Source organism: Cervus canadensis, chromosome 19 (assembly GCF_019320065.1).
Source record: "Cervus canadensis isolate Bull #8, Minnesota chromosome 19, ASM1932006v1, whole genome shotgun sequence".
In the NCBI taxonomy this organism is placed as follows: domain Eukaryota; kingdom Metazoa; phylum Chordata; class Mammalia; order Artiodactyla; family Cervidae; genus Cervus; species Cervus canadensis.
The window spans coordinates 5,360,689-5,385,744 of NC_057404.1; the positions used below are offsets into that span (position 1 = coordinate 5,360,689).

At 36.6% G+C, this 25,056-nt stretch overlaps 1 protein-coding gene across 2 annotated transcripts in view; it reads right to left on the minus strand.

The window, feature by feature from the left end:
* SLC30A9 (solute carrier family 30 member 9) overlaps positions 1–25,056 on the minus strand; it is a 77,558-nt gene that overhangs the window by 39,067 nt on the left and 13,435 nt on the right. The window contains exons 3-9 of one of the 2 annotated variants that reach the window (XM_043438391.1): positions 16,046–16,105; positions 13,770–13,869; positions 11,844–11,936; positions 11,077–11,159; positions 8,454–8,512; positions 4,828–4,895; positions 2,403–2,505 (exon numbers count right to left, since the gene is read on the minus strand). In XM_043438391.1, coding sequence (XP_043294326.1) covers positions 2,403–2,505; positions 4,828–4,895; positions 8,454–8,512; positions 11,077–11,159; positions 11,844–11,936; positions 13,770–13,869; positions 16,046–16,105 — 566 coding nt within the window. Of the gene's footprint in view, positions 1–2,402; positions 2,506–4,827; positions 4,896–8,453; positions 8,513–11,076; positions 11,160–11,843; positions 11,937–13,769; positions 13,870–16,045; positions 16,109–25,056 lie in introns of both variants that reach the window. The other variant, XM_043438390.1, reaches the window with a different exon arrangement.

Here is a 25,056-nt window from a genome sequence, read left to right on the forward strand (position 1 = left end):
TTGCGTGAAATATTTTTTTCCAGCCCTTCACTTTTAGTCTGTATGTGTCTCTTGTTTTGAGGTGGGTCTCTTGTAGACAGCATATATAGGGGTCTTGTTTTTGTATCCATTCAGCCAATCTTTGTCTTTTGGTTGGGGCGTTCAACCCATTTACATTTAAGGTGATTATTGATAGGTGTGGTCCCGTTGCCATTTACTTTGTTGTTTTGGGTTCACGTTTATACAACCTTTCTGCATTTCCTATCTAGAGAAGATCCTTTAGCATTTGTTGAAGAGCTGGTTTGGTGGTAGAAAGGTTCTAAAACTTTACAACTAAGATAATTTAGCCCTACTACCAAAGTCTAAGCCTTCTGTTGGCCTGGGTAATCAGTCAGAACTTTCAACCTTAGAATGTCAGCACTTAATCCAAGCCCTTTGTGAACTCTAGGGATTACTCAGGTTAATGTTCCCTGCTGGCTCTTTGCCTAGTCTCATGGTGCTTTACCTGATACACGTGCAACAAAACCTCAGCCAAGATTCAACTCAAGGAAAACCCTACGTAGACTCCTGCAGCTTTTTGTCTGCATGGCTCCCTCATCTGTGTAATCTGCCTTGTAATTTCTAGCCACCTCAGACTCACTGAACCCTAATTTCTACCTTCTCAACTCAATGACGGGTAACCCACCCTGCTCCATTATCCCAAAAGTGCCTCCAAGCAAAAAATCAGAGAGATCATAGAGTTTAATTCACCTGTTCCCCTTCCTCAGGGATCACAGTCTTGCACTGCGAATGTCCAATGTTTTAAAATATTGTTAAATATACTTTGTATAGTTTTTTAGCTGTTTATACCAAAAGACTAAGTCTAGTCCCCATGTGTCCTTCATGGCTGGAAACATAAGCTATGTACATATGTTCTGCAACTTGATTTTTCAGTCATATGGTTATTATTCCAGATCAATACATAGCTATCTACCACATGCTTTTATTTATCTATTGGCTGTGCCACTTGGCATGTGGGATCTTGGTTCCCCAACCAGGGATCAAATCCGTGACCCTTGCAGTGAAAGCATGGAGTTTTAACCACTGGAATGCAATGCAAGTCCCCCTACCACATGCTTTTAAACCCTTAAATAGTATTTCAGAGTATGGACACTTAAAAATTGTCTTCAATGTTTTAAGTAGCAACTAATACTAAAGTTAATATGTACCATTTTTACATTTTAATTTTCTTATGTTCACACAAACTGAAAACAAAAGAGGTACTGTGTGTTATATATTTCTCTCTCACCTACCTCCCCCCCACTCAACAGGCAAAATATTATATAAATAGTAGTTATTAATTACTGAGTATAAAAATTTAAGAAAATGATTGTTAGTACTAATACCAAGTGTCTGTACTTTTTCCTTATGTTAAAAAAATTTTTTTAAAATATTTATTTATTTGGCTGCACCAGGTCTTGGGTGCCACTCATGGGATCCTTGATCTTCTCTGCGGCATGTGGGATCTTTAGCTGCAATGTGATAACTCTTAGTTGTGGCAAGCGGGATCTGCTTTCCTGACTAGGGATTGAACCTGAGCCCCATGCATTGAGAGTGTGGAGTCTTAGCTACTGGACCACCAGGAAAGTCCCTAATTTTTTCTTTACTTTTACAAAAGGTTCTCATCTATCTGACAGTGAGTTACATGAGTTCTCAGATTTAATTTCTATTAAAATTGCTCTCCCTGCTCCTTACCATTTTATTATTAATTTCAACTTTGTCTTAAATATTCTTACTGTATGTATCTGTGTCTTTTGTTATAAGTTCTCCCAAATCATTCTTATATAACGGGAGGATAAACAAATAAAAACTAAAAAGGTTTTAACAGGCCACATTTTTTAAAATGTGAAATGATATACAAGTAGGAATGTTGTATTCTTAAAAAAAGGCTTAGATTTGTAGTACTCAAAATTTGAATTAAAGGGAGTCTAAGAAGTTATTTTAATTTTATAAAAATTATTTTTCATTTGTAAATTCAAGGAAAAAAATCAAAATACTAGTTTATTGTGAAGATCATTTTAATTCATCAATCACATGTGACTATTTTATATGTTTACTCAAACATATCCACTGGCTCTTATAAGAACTCATATTCTTAAATCAAATTTCTATTTAATGTAAGAATCACTTTTGCAAAAGCCTCTGCCCAAACATCTAGTATCTGATGATCTTATACTTCATTGTTAAAAGCTTTTAAAGCATAACAATCAGTTTTCAAAGACTATGATCATACTTCTTTGTATGTCATCATTCAAAAGTAAAACACCTTTCATTTTCTTTTACAACCCAACTGTAGGAATCATTCAGTTTTTAAAATGTCAACTTTTAGACTAAAATCTCAAAAAATATTACTTTAAATTAATAAGAAAGCTTTTACCCCTCACCTGGTTACAAGTATCAGATAAAGAGTGTATCGCTTCTGAAAACATGCTTGCTGAACCCGTATAAATCCAAGCAAGAAATTTGAAGAAGCAGTTTAATCCATTGCTAGGAGAGAAAGAAAAGATAATTTAGCACAGGTTTAGATAAAAACTCCCACCAAAAGCTTATTTATACATACACACACACAAGATTTTGTTCAAAGTAAATTAAAACAGATTTCTAGTTTACTATGCTTTAGGCAAGAGTATAAATTTGAAGAATATAGATTATGGTTTCACTAAATATTTAAATGAAAGGGGCATGATATGTGCAAACAAATTACTTAAGTACATTTTAAGAACTGATGAGAAAAGAGGGTGTTCTACATTTGGACAAAATGGACTTAGAAAGGAAGCTGTGTCTTAGGTAGGTGAAAGAGGATCGCACGTGATGTTGTTGAGCAGGTCACTGTCAAAGACACGACGCTGCTGAAGGTCAGGTTATTTAATCAGGCAGATGCGAAAGGTGAGAACAAAGCCAGACCAAGCAGTCTGGGTCATACTGGAAGATCACACATGCGAAAACAAACCCGGCTATCTCCTGAGGAAGCTAGCTGTGCTCAGATTCTAACAATAACAACTAGTATCATTTATCTCAGACACTAAGCCACTTATTATGTTTTACTGTAACTATTATACAAATACTAATATGTAATAACACCCTCATTTTATAAATGAGCAAACGGGGGCAGGGGGTTCCCCGGTGCTCCAGTGGCTGAGACTCTGCACTCCCAATGCAGGAGACCTGGCTTTGACCCCTGGTCAGGGACTCCTATATGCAGCAACTAAGAGTTTGCATGCTGCGACTAAAAGGTCCCACAGCTGCAACTAAGATCCAGTGCAGCCAAATAAATAAATAAATAATTTTCAAGTAAATAAATAAAAATAAATGAGGATCTATACATCCCCTTCCAGCTACCCTTTACTCCTCTCCTCTTCATATAATTTCTTGAAAGAATTGTATCTGCTCTTGCTGTCTCAGTTTTCCTCATTCTGTATTTGGTCTTCAATCCACTAAACAATGGCTTCTGCCACCAACACCTCATAAGATTGTTCTTAACCATATACTGTTTCTTGCTATTAAATTCCTGAAAACATTTTTAATATTTTCTTTAATCTTACAGAAGCATTTGCCACTATCTTCTTATAACACTGTCCTTCTTGATTTCTACCAGCCTCCTGGTTTTCTTCCTACCTTTCTCGTTACTCTTCCTCAGTCTCTTTTGCAGGCTTTTTTTTTTCTTCTACCAATTTCTTAAATGTGAGCATTCTTCAAGGCTTATTCAGGAGTGCTTTTCCTTCCTCATACATTATAATGCATATACACAAACATTCTCCAGGTGATCCAAAGTATTCCTATGGCTTTAATTATTACCTATATACTAATAACTCTCTATTCTTTATCTCTAATTCAGATCTTCCTGAGCTTCAAACCAATATATATTAAAAATAATAATCATCAAGTGCATATTATGTAACAGAAACGATGCTAAGCAGTATACATACCCTACATCACTTTCCTCAAATATAAAAAGCTTTAGCTGCTAATCCCACTTTACAGACAAAAACAATTATTTCTGTTGACCAGCTCTACTTGGGCGCCCTATAAATACCTCAGACTCAAAAAGGAACCCGTTACTTTCTTCGCTCCCGCCCTGACTCTTCCTCCCAGTGCTCCTTTTTCCTCAGCGACAGTACAGCATCTACCCAAGCGTCCAAGTCAGAAGCCTGGGCGCCGTCACTGACCAGTGCTCCTCAATGCTTTCTGAACCTAGCCAGGTCTCTCCATCCCTATTACCACTATCTGTGCTGTATTATCATAAACGACTTTAAGTCTAGGGCCCCTCCAGTCCTTGACGATGAGAATTACCTATTTTACCTTTATGTTTCCAGACTACATCAAAATTCCAGACACAGGTAGTATGTGTATTTTAGAAATAAAAGCACAAACTAATGAACTACAAATTAATGCTCTTAAATAATCATCCTAAAATAGATTACTCAGTACAATAGATTAAAAGGTAGGCAAAATAATAGAGATCAAGACGACAGAGGAGAAAAGAGGCAAAGGCATCAGTTATGCTCTAACAGGGCTAAATGGGAGAAAAATAAAGAGGGCAGATGCTCTTCAGTAGCCACAGTGCAGCCTGGTTTACTCTGAATGTAACTTTGGCCAACTCAAGTTTTTAAAAAGATTTCTATAAACACCAATGAAAATAGAAGAAAAATTTTCAGATAGCACCTTTATCTAGATACGAAGTAATAAATGTATACATTCATATATATACATTAAAAACATAATTAAATTCTAAAAATTTAGAATTAAATTTTAATTATTTAATTATTTTTAAAAAATTCTATTTTTAAAGGTTTATTTTTCAGTACTTACATGCAAATGGCAACCATCACCACTTTGCCTGGCCCCTTTAAAAAAATTGATGCCGTTCTAGAACGTGGCTATAAAAACCAAACAAAAAGAAAAAAAACTCTTAACATTTCCCAAAAAGGCACTATGACGATATATATACGACTCTGACACACCAGAAAATATCTTCTCTATCAATGCCTCTTCACTACTGGATTTACTTATTTCTTTTTCTCTAGACTTTCCTCTTTAAATTGTGTGAAGATGGAAATTGAAAGTGCATGTAGATCCTTTTCCAGAATGTTGTTTATTTATTTCCTTGTAATTCATTTACTGTCTACTCCCAGAAAAATTCTGAGTTGGTTACATTAAAAAACAGAAATAGTGATAAAAATATACTGAACTGAAATAACCTAAAATTTTGCATTTGTTGAGTAACTTAACTTTTAAAACAAGAACAGCCAAAGCTAGTAAGCCTGTTGCCCTCATTTAACTCCTGACTATTCTCTAAAGACTGAAGCCCTCAAATGGTAACACTGTGTTTATTTAGTTCCAGAATTGAACAAAACAAAGGGAAATCAAACAGGGAGAGAAGTATTCAGGAGAATATTTTCCTTCGGGTTAAATACCCTTTGGCTACTCCTTGAATTTATACTTTCCCTGTTTCTTTTCCTGCTCTTTCCTCTCCCCTATGCTATCACATGTCACCGTAACCTCTCTAAGCTGTACCCATCTCCTTCCCCATCTGGCTGAGGGCTACCCTTCTATGTGAAGCCTTCCTTGATCCCCAGAGAATACTCACGCTGCTCCACACTTGCTGTTGTAGTTCACCTTTCCACTAAAGCAAGTCATGCATTCTGCCTTACGTAATTTACTCACGAAGTATTTACTGTGCACGCACTACGTACCTGGCAGAGTTCTAGGTGCTGGAGCACCGGAGGAAGCAGCACTCCCTGCCTCCTCAGACCTCCCTGTCTAGCACAGCAAGGGGGGAAGAGACCCGTCACACCTGAGAGTGGTGGATACCATCCAGAAAATAAGAGACGGAGAGAGCAGCGCTGGGGCGAGACGGGAGGGCTGCTTGGCTACAGCACTAGGGAAAGGAGTTCCGCGATGGGAGGAAGCAGCCAGGGAAAATCTGGGGGAGAGTTTTCGGCGGAGCACACAGCGCATTCAAACATTCTGAGGGAAGTCAGTTTTGTGTGAAGAAAGGATAAAAACAAGGCTGATGTGGCATTAGGGGAGCAAAATGCTTTTCCTTTTATTTTGCACTCTGATAATGCTTTGCAGTCAGGTCTGCAGGTTAGGGTTTAAAAAGCACCTACTAAGCTCCTGTGGACAGCAGAGCAAAAGAGGGAGCTGCAAGCTCTAAAGTGATACATCTATCAAGTCTGACCATGGTTCCAGATTTCTGAGTAATGCCACTCACTGATAAACAAAAACCAGTGTGTGTGCATTTTACTACAATGAGAATATACCATATCCTTTGGTTAGTACAGGAAAAAGAAAAAAATGAAATTGTTATAGGAACAGTAGAATATGAAAACATGCTACTTAAGGTAGAAGGTGAGAAAGATTTCTTTAGAAGAAAGTCTTGAAAATTTATGGAATAAACAAGACAGACAGGGAAGGAAAATGCGATTTTTAAACCATAACAGAATGTTTTAACAAGGAAAAAGAGATTCACTGAGCTCAAATTGCTCTGAAAGAAGGTTGCAGATAGAATTCCCTGACAGTTCAATGGTTAGGACTGGGCTCTTCCACTGCTGGAGTCCTGGAGAACTAAGATTATGTAAGCCTCATGGCACAGCCAAAAAAAAAAAAAAAAAAGAGAGAGAGAAAGAAAGTTGTAGAAAAGGTGAAAATCTGTTGGTAAAATTAGGTCAGAAATAGCGACAAGGTCCAAGGAAATCTATAAGCAAGAGAAGCAAAATCTCAAAAAGCAACAGGTCCATAGTAGGCAGATGGATAGATTTCAGAGGACTAGGAGGAAAATCAGCATAAAATATTCAAAGGGCTACAGGTGATTTCAAACTGACACTATCATTTCAATCCCAGGTGGTACAAGTGGTAAAGAGTTCACTTGCCTTGCAGGAGATGCAAGAAACTTGGGTTCGATCCCTAGCTCGGGAAGATCCCCTGGAATAGGAAGTGGCCACCCACTCCAGTATGCTGAAAGACTATCCCAAGAAATTCAGAGAATTAGGATTAGAAGGAAAGGCACAAAAAAGTAGCAATATTATTAAAGGGAAAATGTATTAAAGGGATAAGAAATGGTATCAATTAGAACACTGAGCATTGAGAGAGTGCTTGTGCCAAACCTAAAATATAGTGAGTTCATATATTTCACTATTGGAGCTCCCATAAAATGAAGAATATAATGGAGAAAGAAGTGTCTGGATCAGAGAGAAACAAGGATCCAAAGTAGGTGGGTGAGAAGGAGGTTCAAGAGGGAGGGGACACGTTTATACATATGGCTGATTCACTGATGTACAGCAGAAGCTGACACATTGAGAAGCAATCATACTCATAAATAAATAATAAAAAGACCAAAAAAAAAAAAGTAAAGAAGGTATTTTTACTCCAGGAGACACGAATAATCCCGTTATGTTTTAGAGAAGGAAACCAGCCATCTTTAGTGAGACGGTGAGTGTTCCTAGGAGGAATATGGAAACAGTAGGAAATTAAATACTAAAGTCTTATTCTATTACTATTTTTAAAGAAGGTATAATAGAAATTTAGAAATTTTATACAAAATCTGTAACATTTCAAGGCTGATGAGTATTAATCTTCAAAAGGGCTCTACATGACACAGATTTCAGAAGTCAACAGCTGCTATTCAAAAATCCGGTGCTGATGATCCTCCATGCAAAAAAGGTGTAAAGCTAGCAGGAAGTCTTCCCAGGAGGCAGACCTCACCAGCCTAAATTACTCCATAGCAAGAGGCAGGGCAGAGGCTGTCAAGGCATAGAAGTGACTCACACGACATACAAAAGCCCTACCACTGAAGAGAATCCAGGTCTTCAGTGCAGCACTAGGGTGCCAGAAACGCAGGGCTCACAAGGGAAATGGAAATTAAGAGGCTTTGAATAAGATGACTGGGAAAGAAAAGAACATCAAATAAGGTATGACTAGAGTTGTCATCATTGCTAATTTCTAAATTTTCCAAGAAGGAAGCAAGAGACTCAAATTTAAGTCAGAAGAAAAGAGACAATTTGCAAAGCTAGCCCTTTCTCCAGGTACGGTGCTCACTTCTTGACAGGAGACACCTCCAGCTCAATTTAAATGCAAGGCGGACTCTGAACATGACTACGTGGCATCGTGGAAGTGTCGGTGGCTTTGATAAGAGCTCTTGGGAATCCAAGTCCGATGAAGGACTTAGGAGAAAATAAGAAGTGGACAGTAAAGGTACGCTTCCTATACTGATCCCAATATTAATTTCCTTCTGTTAGGAAGGAAAATAAGAGTATTCTGGCACACTTGAAGATAAGGTAGTAAATTTGGTGATGCAAAGATAAGGTATTTTTTTTAGCAGATTAGATCTACCTTGGAATAGGATCACAGACATGCTAGATTTTCATCATGGACAGATACTAGGATTTTCTGTGAAACACATACTCAACATAACATTAAAAGAAAAATATTCTTACCTTAGTATTTCCCAGAAAGTCTCTATATTCTCTCAGTATTTTTTGGTTTCTAAATAGCCCTATAAAAAAAGAATTATGCAATACATTTAGCTCATACATATTCTTATCCTTTCACATTTTAGATTAACACAATTATTCTAAGACTATGTTAAACAGTCTTCTCCCAGATACAAACAAAAATATCAGGTGATGGTAAGAAATCTGAATTTGCAACTTGATTAAAAAATGGGCTAAGGACGTGGATAGACTTTTCTCCAAAGATGATATACAGCTGGCCAATAAGCATATGAAAAGATGCTCAGATCACTAATCATCAGAGAAATGCAAATCAAAACCACAATGAGGTATCACTTCACAGCCATTAGAATGGCTACTACCACAAAACAAAAACAAAGAGAAAAAGAAAATAACAAGTGTAAGCAAGGAATGCAGAAAAATTGGAGATCTTGACTATACTGGTAGGATTATAAAATATTGCAAATGCTATGGAAAATAATATAGAAGTTCCTCAAAAAATTAAAAACTATCATATGATTTAGTAATACCACTTCTGGGTATATATCCAAAAAAAAAATGAAGGCACTGTCTCAAAGAGGTTATTTTCACACCCTAATTTATAGCAGCACCATTCACAATGGGCAAGTGAAAGCAACCACAACGTCCATGGACAAATAAATGCTGAACAATGCGGTATATAAATACAATGGAAATCCTGTCACACGGATGAACCTTGAGGACATTATGCTAAGTGAGGTAACTCAGTCAAAAAGACAAACACTGTATGACTCCATTTAAATGTGGTATCTACAGGAGGTAGATTCACAGAAACAGAAAGAAGAGCAGTTACCAGGGGCTAGAGGGACAGGAGAACTGTCCGACAAGTACAGTTTCAGGGCAGCAAGATGAGTTATTTAAGCCTGATAAAAGAACCAACTCTCCACCTTTAGCTCAAAGTTTAAAAATAAGGAAAAAATATTTTATTAGTGTGCCTTCTCAAATTCTGTACTTTAAGTATGTCCTCTAATATATGTACAAGGCTATTCACAGCATTATTATTTTAACAGTAAAAGACTGGAAATGACCTAGGTGAAAATGACTGAATAAACTATGGTGCACCCACCAAAATGGAGTATTGTAAAAGAAATGAAGAAACCTCTCCATTTCCTGCTATGGAATGTTCTCTGGGACATATAATCAAGCTAAAAAAAACAAGCACAGACAGTACATAGACTATGCCTTATTTATGAAAAGGAGGGTCTAAATTACCAGTATATATGCTACTTTAGTAAAAATAACACTCAAACTAATTTTTTAAACAATTACCTATGCTAGAGGGAGGGAGAAGGGTGGGGAAGACAGGGATGGAAGCTAAACTTCTCTAAAGTACTTTGTGTTTAAAGTATTTGAGGTGACTTTGGAACCATATAAATGTTTTACAGAACTATAAAATAAAAATAAATCAAATTTCTTAAAATCAGAAGCAAAACGAAACAAACGAACCTATTTTTATATCTAGTAGATGGTTTATCCATACAGTGAGAAATTACAAGTGACTTTAAAACGTAGGCATTTGACTGTATATCCCCAGTGAGATAGTCAGTAAAGACAAAAAGAAAAACAGAAATCTTAAATCACCTTACTAGCAGGAATACTGAGACTGATAGTTTGAGACAACACTGTATTCTCTCTATAAGTGTGTGTACATACATATAAGAACAAATAAAAAATGTAATTAATGATGTTAATGAATTAAGAAATAAGATTTTCAGAGTAAGAGATACAAAAGGAAAAAAGGCGGGGGGGGGGGGGGGAGTAAGCTTATCAAAATAACCTACATATTTTCTCTTAAGAAACAAAAAGTATTTCCTAACTCTGTCCACTGAAAATACCTCAAAAATATATCAACCTATTAAAAAAAATTGAGTACCCCTAATGCCCACAGGTCTCTAAATTTTATTTCCTGTTAAGAGGAAAAGGGGCTCCTACTATAAATGCTGATTACTAATCTGGGGCAGGGTAGTGGTTACTGGAGGGGAAGGAGCAGGGTTGAGGGAAAAATGAGTGAAATGGATCAACTGTGTGGTACCAGACGGAAACTAAATTTTTGGTGGTGATCAAGCTGTAGGGTAAACAGAAATAGAACATATAATGTTATGTAAACCAATGTGACCTCAGTAAAAAGTAAATAAAAAAAAAAAAGAAAGTAAACATTTCATTCTTGTAGATTTAAGTGCAGGTCTCTTTAGCTTATCTGTGAATATAAAGATATTAAACAGCTGTTTGCTTCTTCTGAGAGGCCAAAACCCCTTAGAAACTAGGGTTCACTTTTAGAACAGGTACAACCTTCAAATCAGACCCTGTTTTAATATTCATATGTCTTACAGAAATGACAAATTAGCTTTGCTTGCTCTCACGATCTTTAAAAAGCTATAGAGAGGAAAACAAATAGATACCGTTCTTATAAAATAATTAAACCCCAAAACGAAAACTGGCATTTGCTAGAACCAACAAAGCCAAACACAAGAGATAGGCAACCACTAGGCGAGGATATCGTTATTATAGACACAGATCTCATTTACAAGTTGCTTTTCAGTTAACTCAGCTTTAAACTGAATATACTTACTTTCTCTATATTCTATTTCTGCTTCCTTACGAAGTTTTTTCTCTCTGGCAAGAGCTTCAGGGCTTCCCCAAACTTCCAAAGATCTATATACACACACATGGCCACCATTCAATAATACAATATTAATGACTTCATGAAAATCATATTTAAATCTAGATAACTAAAAGTATATGAAAATTTAACAAACCATAGGTCCTTTAGGAAAAATATAAAGCACTTAAGAAACTTTTCTAAATTAAATCTACACAATAAGAATAAATTCAACAGCAAATTTTCTAAAAAAAAACTGATATTTTCTTTGCTAATTAATACATACTAGTAACTCTCAAACAAATCTGCAAATGTAAAAATATTCTGCTTTTGGATTTTCCTGGTGGTCCAGTAGCTAAGACTCCGTGTGCTCCCAATGCAGGCGGCCTAGGTTTGACCCCTGGTTGGGAAACTAGATCCCTCAAGCTGCAACAAAGAGCTCATATGCCACAACTAAAGAGTTCGCATGCTGCAACTAAAGATTCTGGATGCTGCAACTAAAGATTCTGGATGCTACAACTAAAGATCCCGCATGTCGCAAAGCAAATCAAAGATCCTGCGTGTCACAATTAAGACCTGGTGCGGCCAAATAAATAAGTAAAAGTAAATACTTTAAAAAATATGTATATATTCTGCTTTTAAAACATATCATTTTAAAAATTCTGAGTCTGTCTAGATGGGTTTCTATTAATTCCAAATTCAGCTTATATTTTATCCTAAAAGAACTATGTTCTTACTTTGCCTCCACATCTGATCTCAAGTATACAGTAAAGGACTCGGTATCTTCATGAGGACTTCGTCGTCTGATTTTTCGTAGTTGTTCCAGATCACTGAAGAAAGAAATATGTTGAATTTATTCAGAGAAGGTTCATATAGTTCAGGATTATTAAGGGCAGATAAAAACCACTAACTAAGCCTTATTTTAATAGCTAAAGCTGGATAGCCTGTAAAAATCAATTTAAAGATGACATTTTGTACATAAAAGTGGTTTAGAAAGAGTTGAAAAACTAAGAATTGCTCTTGACTCAATATAGATACCATAATATAGTATGCAGTGAGTCAAATCCTTTATGAGTGCTTGTCCTTTATCTGCTATGGATACACCACTGCAATATCTGATGTATGAAGAAAAAAAAAGTAGAAAGAACAGAGATTAGAGTATTACTCCTCTATTTGAGAATGTAAACTTAATATTTACAGTCATTTGTTTACATCCAGATTAATTGTCATTGTTCAGCCACTAAGTCGTATCCAACTCTTTGCAAGCCCATGAACTGCAGCATGCCAGGCTTCCCTGTCCTTCAACTATCTCCCTGAGTTTGCTCAAACTCATGTCCAGACTAATACTAAGTGGTAATATCATTCATAGGTATCAATTTATAAAGAGTATATGTCAATTTCATGCTATTTAATTATTTTCCTTTCTCTTAAATTCTGAAAGGTTGATACATGCATCAAGTCACTCTGCTAAAGTCTTTCTAAATTTGATCATTGGTCTTCCTAAGGAAATTTTGTAATAGCAACAAAAGACCTATGAACAAAAATTTTAGGAATTCCCTAGTGGCCTAGTGGTTAGGATCCCAGCTTTCTTGCTGTGGCCTAGGATCAATGCCAGGGAACTAAAATGTTGTAAGCCATGTGCTGCAGCCAAAAAATAAAAAAATAAAAGTCTAGATCAGGTAGCAAAAGATACGTATTCTGGTTCGGCTCTGTCACTGACTCACTAAATAAACCAGGTCATTGCTAACATCTTTCCATATTTCCTGGCCTATAATATGGAGATAGCTATACCTAACCTACTTTACTCACAAAGTTTTTGTATGGGAAACAAAGTATAGTTTTATATCATTATTATAATTGGTTGTTGTTTCAATACTTACAGAAGATGTAAAACTGATTATAGGAACCCTATTTATTGATATTATACCATATGCTACCCACTCCAGTATTCTGGCCTGGAGAATTCCATGGACTGTATAGTCCGTGGGATCGCAGAGAGTCAGACACGACTGAGGGACTCTAACTTTATACTCTAGAAGGTGTGCCATGGTGGGGGTGGTGGAGGGAGAGCCTAGATCATCTGTGTCTAAACTGCCAAGAAATCTTCCCCTTAAACATATAGCTTTCCTAGATAAACACACAAAAGTGGGGAAAACATTTAAATCTGTAAAAAATATACCTCAATAAATCTCTTCAGTTAGAAGAAAATAATAAGATACCAGAAAGAAGCAAAATAATTTGCACTCAACACAAACCACAGCTGAAATGTGAACACAGACATAATGAAACTGCTCTACCAAAAACCCCCAAACGTTAAAGCTATACTAACATACAAATACTCTTATTGCTAATCTGCTACATATTAACAACAGAACTCCTAAGGTTCTTGTATGACACATAGATTTTTGAAGAACCTGCTTTTTTGAGTTAAAGGAGCCAAGAAAGACTGAATTGCTCAAGCTGGAGCAGTCTTCGGTTTAATAAGCTAACAATTTTAACATTTTTTAAAAATATTCTTAACTGAATAAAAATATTTCTTCAATTTAGGAAGGAACCATAGTAAAGTTTCCACATTGGTGGTAGCTGTTAACAAATTCTAGGAAGTAACTGGTTATTTAGATTAGATAGAACAAACCACTACATTTTAAAAAAAATTACCGTACCTGGATTTGAGGCAGAACTCATTCATTGCTCTGACTCCAGTGATGAAATTATTCTGAGTATACTTTGGTCCATATTCCCTCTTTTTAAGAACTGCTTTGACTAAAACCAAAAAAAAAAAAAAAGGAAAGCATACTAAATATGCACACTGGAAGTCACATTTGAAGATGAACATGTGCTAATTTTTAAGTGGGGTCACTAGTGAGTTCCACAGAAAACAGGTTTCCCCTGATGCACTGGAGGGCATCGGGGAAAATATAGTCTACTTCAAGTACAGGATAGGACAGAATTAAACTTGCAACCACCCAGCTTTTCACTCCAGAGTCATCAGTGCATGCTTGCATGCTAAGTCTCTTCAGTCATGTCCGACTCTTTGTGACCCTATGAACTGTAGCCCACCAGATTCCTCTGTCCATGGGATTCTTCAGACAAGAACACTAGAGTGGGTAGCCATGCTCTCCTCCAGGGGATCTTCCCGACTGATGTCAAAGATCAATTCTTTGTCTAAGGACACCTTGCAAAGGTATTGCTGGTCTGTTAAATCATACTAGTACAATTTAAATTGCCTGGAAAGTCTAAGTGAAAATGAACTGAAGTTTCATTTAAAAAATTACATGCTGGTTCAGTGTTTTACAAACACTGGTGAAACCAGCATTAAAAAAAAAAACAAAACAGAAAGTAATCAGAGAGTATTGCATATAACGAAGAATCAGCACTTTTTGTGAAGACTTGTTTCAGTTACATATAATAATCTATATATATACTAAATCATTAGTACTTCCTATGTGGGTTGCAGTCAAAAAAGTCTGAAATTCACTGAACGATTTCACATAAAGTAACAAAGTTGAAATAAATATAAGGGACATTTTTATCAGTTAAAAGTTATAGGAAGTTAATTACAGATTATAGGCAAAACACTGCCTTCTATTAAATTATTCCCCTATTATCAAGTATCAAACTATTCATAAAAAATGAGACATCAATAACAAAATACCAACTTGGCATCAGTTACACTCTGTGGATTAAAAATTACAGCCAACACTGGTTTGTTCATTTTTATAAAGTTAGACTTTCAGTCACATGATATAGATGAATAACATAGGCATATCTTGGAAAAGCAGGAGAAAAACAGCAGGAACTCATGTGTTCTGTTTCAAATTGTTGCCAAGTTACTGCACATTCTATTCTCCTTTCTAGTAACCACTAAGTCTTCTGTTGTACTTGCAGATTGAAAGAATAAATTAAGACTAAATTATTCACCACTGAAGAAGGTAAAAAGACTCTTAAAACATAAACTGTGAAAGTCAAAATTCACAAATCACAGTTAATAAGAACATTTCAAAAATAAAGTTCAATGTAAAAATCAAAACTTTATTTGAAAAAAGAATATAAGGAAGTTCAGGTTTCCTTTTGCATAAGTTTAAGTCTGTAAACTACCTTATTTTAAATAATCCTAAAATATTAAATTCAAATAAGCTTCTCAGAGAGGAGAAATACATCTCTCTTCAAAAAGATTAGTTTTTTTAAATTACTTTTTAATAATTTCATCTAAGTCTCTAGAAATCCCTGTTGGTCTATCCCGGCCCAGATTACTGATGGTAACACAACATTAAGTAATCTTAACTGTGACTGTACAGTATGTATCATCTCCACAGTTACCCTACAAAGAAGTCCCATTCTCAGCACCACCAGAGAGGAGAAAACTATGACTCAGAAAAATCAAGGAAACTGCCCAAAGCCATAAAGCTGGCACATGCTAAAGCTACAAACTGAATTTACTTTTGTCTGATGCCAAAGCCATGGTGATCCTACTCACAGAATTAATACCTCCATGAAATATGCTACTTTGGACATGGGAGCCCATAGCCCAATTATAAAGACGAGAAGTGCAAACAAGAATTCCTCCATTACTTAATCACTCCTAGAAATGGAAATCAAGAATGTCCAAACTATCTTGATTTCAATATGGTATTAGCTTCTAGTTCTTTACTTTTCTAAAATGTACAGAATTACTTTTCTAAAAATGATAAAACAATTTTTATTTGCCTTTATTCCTTTCTTTGGGCTTTTGAAATAACAATTACCATAAAATTTATGACCAGAATGCAAATTTCAGTAGAAAATTAGTTATAAATAGAATAAATCCTTATGGTCAATATATTTTTTAAAAAGTAAAAATGAATATACCTTTATAACTATAAAGATATCTATACAAACTAATTTTATATATTTAATTCAAAACACCATTATAATAAAAAATAGAATAAAATATATTTACCTCTTACTTGGAGAGGTTCTTGCTTAATAATTGGAGCTTTCAGTTCTGCACCCATATTTTCTGCTGTGAAGATTAAAAGTTATTTTAAGTAGTTGTTTTCATATAAACCCTATAAACTTAATGAACATTTGCTAAAACAATCTGGCAATGTAAAAGAAAGATAATATATCACAGACCAAGACAAATCCTAGGATGTACCTCAGGATGAAAGAGTAGTTAAACATTGCTGTTGTTGTTTAGTTGCTAAGTCACGTCCGACTCTTCTGCAACCCCATGGACTGTAGCCCGCCAGGCTCCTCTGTCCATGGGATCTCCCAGGCAAGAATTCTGGAGCAGATTGCCATTTCCTTCGCCTGAGGGTCTTCCTGACCCAGGGATTGAACCTGCATCTCCTGCATTAGCAGGGAGGGTTCTTAACCACTGAGCTCCCAGGGAAGCCCAGTTAAACATTAGAAAATCTATTAATTCCTCTTATTAACAGACTGAAGGAAAATAACTATAGGATCATTTCAGGAGCTAACCAAAAAGCACTTAATAAAATTCAGCACCATGCAAGTTTCAAACCTTTTTAAGAAAAATTAGGACAAAAGGAATTCCTTTTAATACCTTACAGGGTAAAGCAAACCTGTAGCAAATACCATAGTTTAAAACAAGGAACAAAACACATGTTGATTTTTCAACCCCCAAACTGTTCTAGAGATGCTATTCAATGAAGGATGACTATTAAATGGTTATTGGAAAATGATACAACTCTCCCCCACTTCAAAAAATGTTTAATAAAATGAAACTGTAATCTACCCATACCATAAACAATCAATTACAGGAAAATTAATGATTAAAGACTAAGGCATTTATGTGATTCATTGGCACTAGTGGTAAAGAACCCAACTGCCAATGCTGGAGACACAAGGGATGAAGGTTCAATTTCTGGGTTGGGAAGATCCCCTGGAGGAGGAAATGGCAACCCACTCCAGTATTCTTGCCTGGGAAATCCCATGGACAGAAGAGCCTGGTGGGCTACAGTCCACAGGGTTGCAAAGAGTAGGACACAACTGAGGTAACTTAGCACTCACGCAAGATTAATAGGCAACAATATACAGAAAAGAAAGCTTCAAACTGGGCGACTGTATTTCCAACAAATACAATCAACAAAGGATAAGTATGAAGAATATATAAGAATTCCTCCAAATGTGTTAAGAAAAAGACAACCCGTTAGAAAAACAGAAAAGGGCAAAATACAAGAACAGACTTGCACAGGAAAGGAAATACAAATAACCAATAAACATATGAAGAGATGACAGCCTCGTTATTAACAGAATCCAAATGAAATCACAAGATGCCATTTAGCAACCATGGGATTATGAAGCATGAGACATGATAACACCTAGGGGTGGCAAGGGTATGGAGCAATGGTAACGCATACACTACTGGCTGAAATACAAACAGGCACAATAATCTTGATAAACAAACTAGCATTATCTAATGTAGCTGAACACGCGTGTAACCTACAACTTAGCAATTCTACTTCTAGGTCAACATACTTGGCACATAGAAACTTGTACAAGGGTATAAAAAGATGAACATTCGAAGCAGTACTGCATTCTGTTGTTTCAAACTGCAAACAACCCGAATGTCCACAGGCATGAGAACAAAGAAGCCATGTTACATTCATTCAGCAGCATTCTGTACATCAGTAAAGAAGAAAGAACATCATAATGGCTATTTTTCTTTGCACCTTTACTATTAAGGTAACTGCAAGCACTATTTAAGCACTTAATGTGCATCAACTTATTTAATTCACACAACAGCCCCCAAAAGTACATGCTGTAACTATCTCAATGAAAATTAATGAACTAGACACATATACAATTAAGATAAATCATGGCAAAAATTTTAATGAAAAAGTAAATCACAGAAGCATACATACATCCGGTGGAGAGGGAAGTGGGAGGGGGGATCGGGATGGGGAATACGTGTAAATCTATGGCTGATTCATATCAATGCATGACAAAACCCAAAAAAAAAAAAAAAAAAAAAAAAAAAAAAAAAAAAAAAAAAGCATACATACAATAAACTATCACAATAAAGTAGAAAAATAAGCTAAACAATTAAGGACATACACAATTGTCTAAACCTATCCCTTTTTTTTTTACTCAAGAGATTGAAACACAAAATTCAGGACAGTCACATGGATACAAAGGGTGAAAGGAACTATGAAAAGAAGTTATTAAGGATAACAAAAATGTGATCAAGATTGCAAGGTTAGGTTAGGTGGTAAATTACAAGGTTAGGTGGTAAATTATAGGTGTTGATTACATATATTCTTATACATGTATTAAGTATTTTGTAATAAAAACCTCATCCTTAAAATATCTTCCCTTATTATATCCTCATGCAATAATAACTGAACTGAACTAAGTTGTTGAAATTATGCACTTATTGTGGTAATGTTTTTTATCTCTTTATGTATCAAATATTCAATATATTTCTTAAATCTTTTAAAAAATAATAATAAAATAACATTTTGAGTCTATTAATAATAGCTTACATTTACTATTTACCATGTGCCACATACAGTACTATGTCCTTTATATGCATTATTTCATTTAATCCTCACAAAGCTGCTCTGAGGTAAGTACTATTATTATCTTCATCTTATTAATCTTATTTGGAACGTCCCTCAAGGTCACATAGCTAGTATTTTAAACATGGAAGTACAGTCAGGATTAAAACCCGAGGCATTTTATCAGTCTACTCTTTCAACAACTTTCCTACAATGCCTCTGTATTTAAAATAACATTGGTTTATAAGTTGATACTTGTATGTTTTCAGGAAAAGAGGACAGAAGTGAAAACTGGATCAGCAATGTGGAGATCACTGGTAGCCTTTGGACGACAGCAGTTCCGGCAGACAGAGCAGTGGTGGGAGCAGCAGGCGGAGGTGAGGAACGGAGACGAGACGGTGAAGCAGGACCTGGGCTCTCAGTAAGAAGAGGATGGAGCCAAGGGATCACGATCAGAAATAGAGTGATGATCTTATTTTTATGGAGGAGGAAGTAATGAAATAGGGAAAATAACCATTTCTACATATTTAGAATATGCATCTATATATGATAGGCAACACCATGAAGCCTAACCTGGTTACCTGATTTAGACTTCTGCCACCTTACTGTCTGTCTTTGGTTTACTATCCTTTTTTCTTCTTCCTTTTGCCTTTCTGGCCATCAGTTAAAAGTGATAAAATTTTCTATATTCTCCTCTCACCCCACCTCCATGCTGGTTTTTTAATTTACAAGATTCAAGTTCTAATGTTTTCATGATTCCATTTAGAAATTTAACATACATGCTTTCCTCTAAATCTTTCTAATCATCTGTAAGGTTATTCACCATCTCTACCTTCCTCTGAACAAGAAAAATATCTTTAACCACTGAAACTTCTCTTACTAAAGTTTACTTTTACCATTAATAACTTTACTAACACATTTAAACTCTTTCTTGCTCTTCACTGTCCCAACTCTTCTTTCCCTGAATTTACTCTGCATCTTACAGAAACAGGTATTTGAGTAGTTGTTTTGAATATGGGTAGTTTAGTAGTCAATGATAAGTCATTTTTACATGTGAAATGTTATTTTGCCTTTCCCCTGAAATGATTATTTGCGTGCTCAGGTGCATCCGACTCTTTGCGACCCCGTGGACTGCAGTGCGCCAGGCTTTTCCATCTGTGGAATTCCCCAGGCAAGAGTACTGGAATGGGTAGCCGTTTCCTTCCCCAGGGGATCTTCCCCACCCAGGGACTGAACCTTCATCTCCTGCACTGGCAGGCCGATTCTTTACCCCCAGTGCTACCTGGGGAGCCCAAGAGCTCATGAGACTGTACTTATTACGTGATATAATCCTTTTAAAACCCCAATGAGTATTTAGACCATGTAAAATTCTAGGGAACACTTATTTTTCCTCTGACCATTTCATAGACAGTACTTCAAATCATTCCTCCTTTATTTTCTGCATATTGTTGCAGATGAAAAGTCTACTTCAAAAGAGTAATAACAATTGCACTAACAGCCGCCTGACTTTTTGGAAGCTAAGTTGGGTTGTTTCTTTCTCAGTTTTGAAATCTATGGATTTCATTTATCCTGTTTAGTACTAAAAGTGTACTTTTGATCTGAAGATTGATTTTCTCAAATTCTGAAAAATTCTCATCCATTATCTCTTTATATATAATTTCTCCATCCTCTCTCCTGAAATGCCTGTTAAATATAGGCTAAAGCTTCATGCCTTTCAAAAGCTTTTTTTTTGGAAAATCTTTTTACTTTCTTATGCACATCCAGAATGAATTTCAATTTACTAATTCTCTATTTGACTATGGCTACTCAATATATTATATTCTTATTTTAATGATCAAACTTTCATTTCTAGGCATTCTCACTGGCTCTTCCAGATCTACTTGTTATGCTTTTATTTCTGCCAGTTTGTATTTCAAACTATGAGTACTTTATTCTTTTGAGGATATTAAACTTATTCAAAGCAATTTGGGCTGTTTTTTTTTTTCATTTATTTATATTAGTTGTAGGCTAATTACTTTACAATACTGTAGTGGTTTTTGCCATACACTGATATGAATCAGCCATGGATTTACATGTGTTCCTCATCCTGAACCCTCCTCCCACCTCCCTCTCCTGGGCTGTTAGTTTAAAATTATCTGGCATTAATTCATATTTGACTGTTGATTTTGTTGACTTTCTTGTGCTAGAATTCTTTGTGTATTTTTTACTGAGATATAATTGACAAGGTTAAGGTGTATAATATATTGATTTGATTAATTTATATATTACAATATGATCCTTCATGTACTTCTAAATTTTGGAATTTGCAGTCTTATTCTGATAGGATATATTGTTTCACTCTCCTCTTCATTGATCTATTGCCCAGAACTCAATCCAACCCTTCTGTCCTGAACCAGATCTCACACTGCCAGTTTGAAATGACTACGCTCCAGTTTAGTCTGCCAGCCAGCAGAAAGGTTGAGGTTCCTGCTCTTTCTGCTGCCTCCACCTACCCGACAGCCTCCTGTAACACAGAGCCCCAGATAACAAACGGAAGAGGCCAGCTCAGCCTCCTACGGGAGAGTGGATGGGTAAATTCACACAGTGAGTCTGGCTATGTATGGCACTGACAGGCCCATTACCCCAAATGAGCCAAACTCCTGGATGCCAGTGCCCGCTTACAAGCCCAGAGGCCAGGATCTTCTGTTTCAATTCTTGGACACATCCTTTTTTGAGTCCAGTTACTTCTGGACTCAGTTTTCACTTTGTATATTCAGTCTATCACACCAGTGAGTGAGAAGTTGAATGGTTACCTCAGAGCATTCCTTCAACAAGGTTATTGCTATCTGATCCAAATCTCTGCCAATCCGTTGATTTACCTTCTTTTAACGCTCTTGTGTATAAATTAAATATCAACAGAATAGGCACATTAACAAAAACAAAACTCTCTTCAAAATACAAGCAAAAAAATCTTACCTGTAATATTTAGTATATTTCTCAATTAATTTTTCGGGGAAAGCCACTGGGGAAATGACTTAACATGGTATGTTTCCATAACTAAAACATGTACAGAACATCCAAAAATGCTTTATTTTCACTTTTCATCAGATTCTAAGTAAGTTATGATGACACACTGGTTAAAAACAAACAAAAAAGAGGCCTAAAAACACTTCTATTTAATTAGCAACTATGGCTTCCAACATTTGACATGATCAGTTAAATGACTGATGTTTTATTTCTGTCTGGCTATACAGCAAACAAATTCTGAAGCATCTTTATCTATAGAATCTATGTATCAATTACTTTAAAATTTTGTTTTGGGGAATAGAGCCCTGCGCAGACAAAAGTGAAGGCATGGGATGGTAGAATATTAAGCTCTGAACACTCATTTTGTTTGTGAACTGAAATGTACTATCTAAATTTTCACAGACAGCCCTTCTTTCTACAATGATCAAAGTCATTCAAACAAATCACATAAAATGAGGTGCTCTAATACTGACATTTTTGGATATTCTTACCACAAATTGTCTAGATATTACTAAATATATAGTGTTAAGACTCACAAACAAGAAATGCTAGTAAAAGGCTCAAACACATGTAGGAATACTTTTTTTACATACCACCATCTTAATAAATTTACACTGGATCACTGGAGTAGAATCTTGATGATTTCAATAAGCAACCAGACATTCTATCCTGAATATCTCCAGACATTTTGTTTTAAGCTCAAGCCCTGGCTGTTTGCCACACATCTGCTGTCATTAGCAAAATTAAAACTGATTTTACTAAAATTTAAAACATCTGAATGCTCCTTAAAAACTTAACGATTCCTTAGCAAGTCTCTGCCTCTTAATGAGCTGTTTCTGACTTTACCATGTGATTTGAATTATTCAAAAGTCAATCTCAAACTCTTAAATATACAAATTATCTTTCAATCACGCAATTACTTGCTGTCTATCTGATGGCTGGTGGTTTAGTCGCAAAGTTCTGTCCGACTCTTGCAACCCCATGGACTGTAGCCTGCCAGGCTTCTGTGTCCATGGGATTCTCTAGGTAAGAATACTGGACTGGGTTGCCATTTCCTTCTCCAATCTGATGGCTGACAAAGTGTAATTTGGCCTAAGAAAATTCTGAAAAATTGAGCCCAAAATAAAACCATCAGTAAACAATGTAGTTCTAATAGAATAGAATATACTAATATTTTAATTTCACAAGTCAGCAGAGAAAAAAGAAACTGAGTCACAGATTTCAATTTCAAGCATTCTGTAAAGTAGAACCAACATTAAATATCTTTGCCTGAGTCAATGTTCACCTCACAATAGCATTATAATATAAATGTTTTACCTTTACATTATTCTACGATCTGTTTCTTCTCCCATCTCAACATTCTAAATAAATATGCCTATTTCTGGAACTTAGGGACTCATGGTACTGTCCATTCCTTCATCCTCTAATATCAAACTCTCAATATTTACCCCAGCAGTTCTCCATCACCACAAGGAAAAGAGAAGAGACTCACTAAAACTGGATAATAAGCGCAAAGAGAGGGTGCGGCCTCGGGAAAAGGATGAAAAGCAGGCATGATAAGCTGTCTGCAGTCTCTCACTGTGCAGTGACCCCTGAGCCCAGGGCAGGTGGGGGGCGAGCTAAGAGGGGGGCAGGAAAGAGAAGAGCCGCAGGAACCGCGGACACGTGTATTCTCCCCGGGCTGGCGCAGCGGCCTAGCAGCAGCACGCATGCTATATTCTCTCCTCTCGTGGCTGACCCAGCGGACACGCTGTAACACAGCCTCACCACCATAATGCAGCCGTCACGCAGCCCCACGGGCTTTTTCAGGTGGAGCTTATATATACATGCGCACAACCAAGAGCATGGCAGCCCGTGGCCAAGTGGCTCCCTCGTCTCGTGCATGCGCAGTGGTATAAGCGATCTCAGCTGTTATATAATCATTACTTACAAAACGTGGGGCAAGAGCCAGAGGGTGTGGGGGCAAGAGAGCCTGACCACCGCCATCATAGCTAATTTGCTCTTTCCCTAGATAAACATAAACACAGGTTTCTCAAGGAATCTGTAAAATCTTTCCTGTGAAAGACATCCAACTAAAGGAAAGATGGTCTTGAAATGTTTATTATTCTTCTAACACTCTGCTAACGCCACCCTCTCCTTGGCTCTTCTCCTTCCTCTCCAGGCTGCTCCTCCTCAACTGTTCTTTGCAAGCTTCTCCTCTTCCACCCCTCACTCGCTGGGGATTTCGGACTAGCTCTCACCTCCCCAATCTAAACCCTCCCCCTGTACTGTCTCAAACACACTCATGACTTCAGTGCCACCTGGGTACAGCTAAAAACTCCGACATCCTTATCCCCAGGTTAGAACTCATTTACAAATTTATTAAGCCTGCTATACGCAAACCTCTGCTCTCAGCACTGAAGTTCCTGCTGTGATGAGGTACGGATACAAGGGGAAAAAATAAATAAAACACACTAAACATATCAGTTAGTAATAAGTGATGTCCACACAGAGAATTAAAACTAGAGTAATATCAAGGACTGCCTGGGTGTGCAGAGCTGACATGTCATGTAAGATGTAAATTACCAAAAGGGGTCAGCCAGATAAAGAAGAGCATCTTGGAAAGTTAAAGCAACTAGAACAAACACCCTATAACAAGAACAAGCTTGGCATTTTCTTATTTTCTAAGAACCAAAAGGAAAATGGTTTGGCTGAAATACGATGAGAAAGTGAGAGTGGAAGCAATCCAGCCAAAGAGATAATGTCTCACGGCAGAAAAGTAGCATAGCCAACTGCCTACTAGTAGTCATCTATTAGAACGCCCCAGAGGCCCCTACAACTCAGATGTCCAAGGCTGAACCCTCAACTTCTCAGTAATATACATTCCAGCTTTGGTATTTCTACTTTCAGAAGTCAATGACATCACCAACACAACAGCCCAGTCAAATCCAATAACCACGCACTGTCCTTTACTGACTCTCTCTTCAGTCCACCAAATTCAATGAAGTCAGTTATTCAGCTCCTAAATTTCTCACACTCACCTACTCCCTTAAGGAAGTCGCTGCCATTAATCGAGTCCAGAGCCTCATCATCAGTTTGCAGTCTCCTTCCTTTGCAATCTGTTTTCCAGTCTGCATCGAGTTATCTTTCTAACATCTTAAATATGATTAAGCACTTCCTCTACTCAAATATTCCAACAGATTCCCACTGCCTACAAAACAGTCCAAACTCCTGAACAAAACCCTGATCTGACTACTGTTTATCTCTTGAGTTTTACCCCTTTCAAAACTACCAACCCCACCATGAGGCGCTCTGCTCACTAGTCTGGTCACAGTGAATTACCTGCAGCATTATCTTTTTTTTCCACCATTCATCACACCAATACCTACTTTCAGGTCACTAATTGGATAGCATTTCCTTATGGAAACCTCCCCCAACCACTCAAGACCCGGGTGTCCCTCCA